Below are 8,208 nucleotides of genomic sequence, written 5' to 3' on the forward strand. Positions count from 1 at the left end.
CTTTCCCAGAACATTCCAATTTGGGCTTTGGCAACAACAGATGTTTTAATACTTTAAAATGTATGCACGCACGTGTGTGCACGCATGCACACACGCAACGCACCCTCGAGTACAGTATCCTCTTTCACGCGAGACCTCCCTCTTAGCTTTCACAAAGTCAGACTGAACTCATGGTCATTCTGCAAAGTCTGCTTCAAAGTCTCTGCTCAAATGCACAACTGTCAGATTAAGCAATCCATAAGGAGTCTTACAGCAGCTCCAAGTTATGAATGAATGGTTATTTGTGAACTTGCCTGTCAAGACAGATGCGGTATTTGTCAGTGCAGTGTGGGTTAGATATGATGGGAAGGAGCCAAACAAGCAAAGTGAAAGGTCAGTATCACAACATTTTCCTTCCCTGCCCCTCCTCAGTTTGCCTAAAACTATGCCACAGCTTTTGCTGAAGTGCAATACAGTAGTCTATTTTCATGCAACTTACCATGCTTATTTGAAAAGCAACATTCAAGCAAGAAAAGCAAAATAAAACTGTGTGCAGCAGGAGAGAAGAACAGGAAGAGTTTGGTGCAAGAAAGCTACAGCAGAGAGACAAATCCAAGACTGGCAGAAAATAGCATATCTTTAGAAACGTGGTAACACTTGAATCAAGACCACCCTGTGGAAGCTGAAATACAATGCACTGTTTTCCTTGTATTAAAATGTAGTATTTCAAGGATTACATGTTAATTCATGTTGGAAGTCCAACCTCCAGCTCAAAGCAGGGTTGGCTATGAGGTCAACTTATGTTTTATAATTTATACAGTTATTTTTAATAACCTGAAGTCAGCAGCACACTGTACTCAGTATTATATAACAAAAAAAGAGACTCCCTCCCTAAGGGGGATTCAGAGGGGAAAAGCTCAGCTCTACTATGAAGACCCTGAATATGTCAATGAGCATCACACTTGAAATGAGAAGCATTCCTCAGTCACTGTCCAAATGAAAACCAGAACAAGAGAGACATACACTGAAGATCCTCTCCATACTCTCCACCACAAATCTGCTGCAGGGGTGCCTGTGAGGTCCAGCATCTCCTGGAAGCCAAACATGGATGCCAGAGAGCCCAAACAACACCACAAGATATACTTCAGCAGAGCCTGTCTCTTCAGTGAGCGAACAGTCTCTCTGCACAACTGCCTTAACTCATCCAACAAACCCTCCAACACAAGGAGCCAGAAGCTTTCCCAGTGGCATGAACTGCCATGTTCCCTTTGGAAAACCTGGTTGTTTTAAAGAATGCTCTTTTATCCAAAGAAGCAACTTCTCTACTGTGGACCAACTTGCATGGCACCAAAAACATGTAAAAACCTATAAAGACCAGACAGGTCTAACAAAGCCAGGTCTAGTACTTCATTTCTGCAAAGCCAGTCCCGTTCCATTCAAGCTAAGAGAACCACAGCAGTGAACAGCCTCATGAGTAATTCATAAATCCAAACACCACTGGTCACACTGGAAGGAGATAAAACACAACCCTTGACACTAAGGGCTTTTTCCCCCAACATTTTATTGTCTTGTTACTGACAAATCTTTCAGTTTCTCCTCTATACCTTGCAGCTGTATGTTTTGTACAGTCGGGTGCCCAGCTGCAATCACTTAACACGGCACAGACAGCAAGGACAAGCACAGGGGAGATGTTTTAAGAAGAAACATTTCTGCTTCAGATTGACTACTACAGGAAGCCAACTAAGAGTGATGCTGGAGCTAGGCACTGACTATCCACAGAACAAACTGAAGGGGAAGCAAGCAACAGCCTGTGGTGTAAGCCATGGTGCGAGCTTTTCCTAAACAAATGACCAAGCCAATCCTTTTATCTAAACAAACCAGCAGAAACATCCGTAACACATTATTACATTAAATAATACCTGGGGAGTGTATCATCCTCAAGCTAAAAGCTGCCTGCTTGAAAACCTGCTGCACGTGGTTTCACAACAGGAATGAAAATGTTTGTGTGTCTTCACTCATGACTCGTTTTGTCACCATACCCTGGGGTTCCTATCTTTATCTGTAATACAGAAGCAGTATAGCACATCAGTGCAAAGGCAAAGGAAGCAGCTGCCCAACAGGGTCAGCCTTCTTCAGGATCACTGAAGAGTTTCTTCTTTCCCCTCTAAAACATGCTGTAAAGCATTTCCTTCTCACAGAGCTCCCATGCCCCAGTGACAGATTTCAACACAGTGAGAGGGATTTGAATTGTCTGGCTTTGTTCATCCCTACAAATGCACCATAAATTGGGCCCCAACTCAGGAAGCTAATTAGGCATACACAGAGCCTTAATGCTAATGAGCCTGTTCATGTGTGTGAAGCTCTGTCCGTGTTTCAGGGCTGTGCTGAAGAAGCTCACTGAGAATGACAGCCAGTTCTCTCATTCATCCTTTTCCTCAGTGCTGGTGCAGACAGGAATCTCAAGCTGACAGCAAAATGCTGGAAGTAGTAACTTCAAAGTAACACAGCCATCCTGATGGCCACTACAGCTCTCATGCAGAGTATCAAAGAGGAGCAAGGCTAAAACCAGTATCTAATGAAGATGATGCTCTGCTTTCCTCACTCAATCACCTACTCACACTACTCCTGCAAGTACAGCCAGCAAGAGCAGCACTAGCTCTGGCACTCCCTGCACATCTCCAGCCACAAGTAGAAGACAAGGGCACATTTCCAGAAAGGTCTCTGGGACTATAAAACATTCACACTGTCAACGGCTGGAGGGTGGGGAGCATCTGGGGCACTGCTGCATATTCACCACATGGGCTTTTGAGCATGGGAACAGGCTGCCCAGGAAGTGGTTGAGTCACCATCCTTGGAGGCATTCAGAAGTATAGATGTGGCACATAGGGACAAGGCTTAGTGGTGAACTTCACAGTGATAGGTTAACACTTGTACTTAGATGACATTAAGTCTTTTATAGCCAAAATGATCCCACGATTCTGTCAAACCTTCCCACTCACCAAACTACAGTGAAAAGTGCCTCTTTCAAACAGACACAAGAGAGATATTCCAGAAGGGTTATGGAAAAGACTTGGGAATATAGCCCCGTCTTGTAGTTCATCTGACCACGCAGTATTAAAGAGGGGAGTCATGGGTATTTAGCTTTTCTGTAGGCTTCATAATCTGGAAGGAAATCAAGAACCATGTATCATTCCAGACTGGCTCTTGGACCCTCCCCCCCGCTTCCCAGCTTGGCACCCTGCTAACAGTAAAAGTGGCTGGTGATTCAGAAGCCAGGCAGGAAGCACATGTGGTGCTGCCCTTCATTAGTGCACCAGAGCATGTTATTTTATTATCCCTCTCAGTATGTAGAGGACTACTGTCTAGAAAATTACCCTGTGCCTTTCTAAAGCCATTTGCAATTTCCTGGGGTATTCCACCTATGAAGACTGCATTAAGTGTCATTCCTAAAAGAATAAGAAACTGTTCTCGCCATGTCCCTCCTTGGGAAAGCCTTCACATTGCTTCAGGTGCTGTCTGTAATGCAGAGAGTATGCCTGGCAAACACCACCTTCTCCAAGAGGTTCTCCAGAGCACAACATAGGTCCAGCATAGCTAGAAAGTTTTAAAATAAGTTGTTCCTTCTGAGTCTGTTTCCATATAATTAATAACACGGGAAAACCTGTCAGATTAGACTCTGTGTTGTGCTAAATGCAAACACAGGTGAGCTATTAACATTGCGGTAATGATGCAGTCAGTGCTGGGAGCTGTCTGCAGGAGCAGTTCTGGTACCCTGAAGACAAGGAACCCACATATGTGTAATTGCTGGTAAAATGAGTCCTTGTTGATAAAGCAGAAGCATGTCATTGTGCCCTGCCAGCTTATAATGTTGTCTTTCATGGGGCAAATATTCAGCAGAAGGATGGCCTATGTAAAGCAATATTCATGGGACAGAGCTCCTGAGAAGACTAATCCTAACCACCAGTGCAGGATGGAACCCATGGAGGCTCCTTCACACTAAGGTAGCTTAAAACTCATGAAAAACCAGGCGCAAACCCAGAAGAACTGTGCTTTCTTAGGCTAATGAGTACTTATAAACCTATCTTCAAGAATGCAGAAAACTTAAAAATTTACCTGCACTGGCCTTAAGCTATCATTGCAAACCAGTTCACTGGCTGTGGTAAAAGCTGCTTTCAATGAAGATGACAGAATAGGCCTTTACCTCCAAATATATGTGTTGCCTGTTTTTCTCAAGTTTGCCCGTTGTTCATTAGCATTACAATTCACAATCCTTAATTGTTTTGGCATTAAATTTCTGTTTACTCTGAGTGCAATGGCAATCATCACCTAGCTTAAGTATCAGGCCCTAGATATTCAACAAACAACTGGTAAGTAACAAGCTTCTAATGTGATCCAGCATTCACAGTAACCAGTTTTAAGCATTTACTCAGGTAACTTTGCCTAGGCACAAAATTCCCAAGAACTCTCTGATGTTGTGCTCAGAGAACACCTTATCCAACCTTCCTCTTCAAACTGCTCTGAAAAACCTGAAATTCTGACTGCCACCTGGACTTAGGAGAGATTTAGACTCATACACATGCATACTGTCCTGAGCACAAGGAATGCTTGACAGACAAAAGCTCTCTGTTTTTTTCCAAACAACTCTAGTATTTTTTCTTTCGCATCTGTTTCCTTTGGGTCAGGCAGTCCCTGACTCACTGAATTTCCACCTAGATCTCGATATGTCCTTAACCTCAAGTGGACTCTCAAGCCAGATGCCCCCTTAATTCCTCAGTGCAAACTATCAGTAAACCTTAGCACAACTTTAGTTTGAGCCTTAAATTAACAGCATGTGAAAAGATTAATATGAATAATTTAAAAACTAATCAGATCCCTTCTTTAAATGTTGACACAGTATTATTTATATCCCATAAATACCTTCTTGACTAAAATTCATCCCAGGAGATTGGCATCTTGCCAGTTCTATTCATATTTACTGTATTTATACAGTACAGTTGGCCAAGGATAATATTTAAGACAAAATATGCCTTAGGGTATATACAATATCTCTTATAGTTTTCCTTTTAAATCTCCTCATTGCTAAAAATATTTAGTCTGAACTTTACAAAATGCCCCACAAAGACCTATCAGTGATCTGTAGTGATATATTGCTGACTATGAGTATAATTAGAGCATACTTGTAATACTTGGGTTGTAGTCAGTTTCTGAACGTTAACAACTTGGGGTAAAAACTGAACCACTGATCTTTCCCATGCCTGCCTTCCAGCAGCTTTTGACCTCCAGTGCATTCACACTGATCCCCTTCTCCCTCCTGCCTCTCTCCAGCACAGCAGACGCTGTAGAGTTAAAAAAATCCACTCTGAAATGCCTAGGAGAAAGTGTCTGTGGCCGCCAGAGCTGTGCTTTCAATTTCTCCCTTTAAAATATGGTGGAGTGATTTCTTCCTTACTGTCCTTTTTGGAAAGGTTCGCTCCATCCAGCATAACTAGAGAGCAGTGGAAAAACAGTTAACCTACTTACTCTGATGTTAGCGACAGCCCTCGCACAGTAGTGTTGGATGTGCTGCGAGCTGGCCCTCGGATCCCAAACGTCTGATGCACTCTGTTGGTAGATACCTGCAATCTCCCTCACTCCTCCAAAGCCTCTATCGATACTTCAGACCAAATCTGGCCCCTGACAACGTTTTAAAAATAGATACTCTTCTGTCAATACCATCCAAGTCACACACCACAGATATTTTAACTTTCTGGGAAGTATGCAGCTGCATTTTGGACTATTGGTTCTTTGCAGTTTGCTGAAGCAAGGAGAGAGGACAGATGTGCCCAGGACAGATGCACTTTATAGTTCTCAGAGACTTTCTGCTACAGGGCCAACTCCCCAAGCCAAGGCACTGCCATAGGTCTTCCTAACCTTTGCCCATAGGTGGTCCTCTGCCCTGGGTATGATCTAACAGGTCTCAAAAGGAAATGCTGACTTCTACCAAAACCACCAGCAAAATAACACAGTACATCAGCGTGGAAATCAAGCATGACTTCTGTGTTCTTGCTACGGGTATGAATTACACTGAACCGCTCTGCTCATACCCCTTTGGCTCCAAATATGTGGGTTTTTTTTAAAAAAAGTATTTCTTCCCCAAGGGTAGCAAGGGTGGAGTGTATTTATCATGGCTATTAAGGATGGTGCCATAATTACAATAATAAAATGCCTCTGACTGCCAGGATGTCCTGTACCTGATGTTGTCATTTAAGACTAAAGGAAGAAAGGGAGGCAGCTGCACGGAGCGTGGGGTTCAGATACTTTGGCTGGCATCCTAGGACTATCCCATGCAAGACAGAGCAAGCCCCAAAGCTACAACTTGCTAAACTAAAAATAAATAAGGGGAAAATACAATTAGAAACTCTAGGATAAAATTACCAAGATGGCTGAATTATCTATTTAAGCAAGAGCTATGTACTTTTGAGAAACAGACAGCAACTATGTAGGGCATCAAGTGGTGGGGGAGGGAAGCAAGCTAAATGAAATGACTAGGGACTAGGGTTTGGTTATGCGAACGGTGAAGTTATTTTCTGCTTCTGGTATTTCACTTTCCTCGGTATGATGATGATCTAGATTCTTTTAAGGCAGTGCTGTGCTTTTTCTTTTTTTTTTTTCTATGCACTTAAGCTTCACTACCAAAACAAAAAGGCATGTCGTTACGATTATTAATCACTCTAAGTGGATTTGGTAAGCACAGAGCATTTATACCCTTTTTTTTTTTTTTTTTTTTTTTGCGCAAAACGTGGCATGGATCACCAGAAGGTCGTTAAAAACAGCAAAAGGCAGACGGGCTGAGACAGGTTCCAAGAACCGAGGCTACCCAGAAGGGAAAAGTATTTCTGTACCTGAAATGAAAAGTGCCCACGAACCGAAAGGGGAGGCTAGTTAAAGTGGGAAGAGGAGGGAGGACGTCTGTGTCCTCTCTGAGCACCAATGCGAATAGCAGTGCGCGGGACAATGTTCTAAAGGGACACATACAAGACGAGCTGGCAACTTTTTTTTTTTTTTTTTTTAAGACCTCCCTTTCTTTTCAGTTATGGAGAGATGGAAACCTGCCCTTTCCAGACACTCCAAGGGAAACAAGAGCAGTGGAAAGATATTGGCTCTTTCTGGAGGCTATACACGGGGCTGCCGGGGAGCTACACCCGGTGCTGGGGAGGAAGTGGGATCCCGGGCGAGGGGAGCTCTGCTCAGGTACGTGGTGGTGGCACAGAGGCACCCTGAGGAATCCCTGGGTCACTTCAGAGGGGTCTGGAAACCTCGCGAGTCTGGGGCAACAGGTGATCGCCCACAACATACTCACCCAGTCATATGGATACCCCGTCACCTAAATTAAACCCTAGAAGCCTCCACCTAAGCGATGCTGAGGATGACAAGCGAGCCGAGCAAGGAAGGCAGAGTACAATGCTTGGGGGTGCTATTTAAAGGTGCTGAGCACCGCTAAGCCTCGGGGGTGAAATTACGCACACATGCACAAACACAGAGGACTTACTTTCGGGGTAAAAAGGCTGCATGTCTATTTTGTAAACTTCTTTGGCATAATACTCCTCGTCGCTCCTCTCCCTCTCGCAAGTGGCGGCTCTGTGGTTGGCTTTTTCCTGCAGCAGGTCCCTGGTGCTGTTGTAGATGGAGATGACCTCCGGGGGCACCTCCTCGGGCTCGGGGTACTCGTCCGGGGGGCTGGTGAGCTTCAGTTTGCTCAAGATCTGCCCCCGGATTGCCTCGATCCTCTTGCGCATAAACTGATCCATGTCGAGGGTGCTGCAGGTAGACAGGCTGAGAGCCACGGTGGCCAGATCCACGGTGAGGAGCACGCTCAGGAGATAGCAGTGCATTTTAAGTGTTTAAATACAGCGCCCCCCACACAAAAAAAAAAAAAAAAAAGTGACTTTAACAACGAACGACAACAAAAAAAAAAAATCAAAAAATAAAAAAAGGGATCTGTGCAAACAAAGGGGAGATTTGCAGACAAAATGCTCTTAAAAACCGGGCTGCGAGGGCGCCTCGCAATCGGAAAACGCACGGGAGGCGCTACTGAAAAAAACACCAGTAATAATAATAAGGAAAAAAAAAATAAAAAGCAAGTTGCTACACCTAGATAAAATTCGGGTGTGGAGTGAGCCGGACAGCAAAAAACGAGGAGGAAAAAAGCCCCCAAATAGATACAATAAACCTGCAAATCAAGTAAATGGC

The 8,208-nt window shown here is 44.0% G+C and overlaps 1 protein-coding gene across 2 annotated transcripts in view; it reads right to left on the reverse strand.

Annotated features, from left to right (window-relative positions):
• The window catches only part of TGFB2 (transforming growth factor beta 2), a 59,891-nt gene extending 52,033 nt beyond the window's left edge, over positions 1–7,858 (reverse strand). For both annotated transcript variants that reach the window (XM_053937512.1, XM_053937510.1), the window contains exon 1: positions 7,508–7,858. In XM_053937512.1, the coding sequence (XP_053793487.1) occupies positions 7,508–7,850 (343 nt within the window). In that variant the 5' untranslated portion in view covers positions 7,851–7,858. The remainder of the gene's footprint in view (positions 1–7,507) is intronic.
• Positions 7,859–8,208: the final 350 nt, after the last annotated feature.

Source organism: Vidua chalybeata, chromosome 3 (assembly GCF_026979565.1).
Source record: "Vidua chalybeata isolate OUT-0048 chromosome 3, bVidCha1 merged haplotype, whole genome shotgun sequence".
In the NCBI taxonomy this organism is placed as follows: domain Eukaryota; kingdom Metazoa; phylum Chordata; class Aves; order Passeriformes; family Viduidae; genus Vidua; species Vidua chalybeata.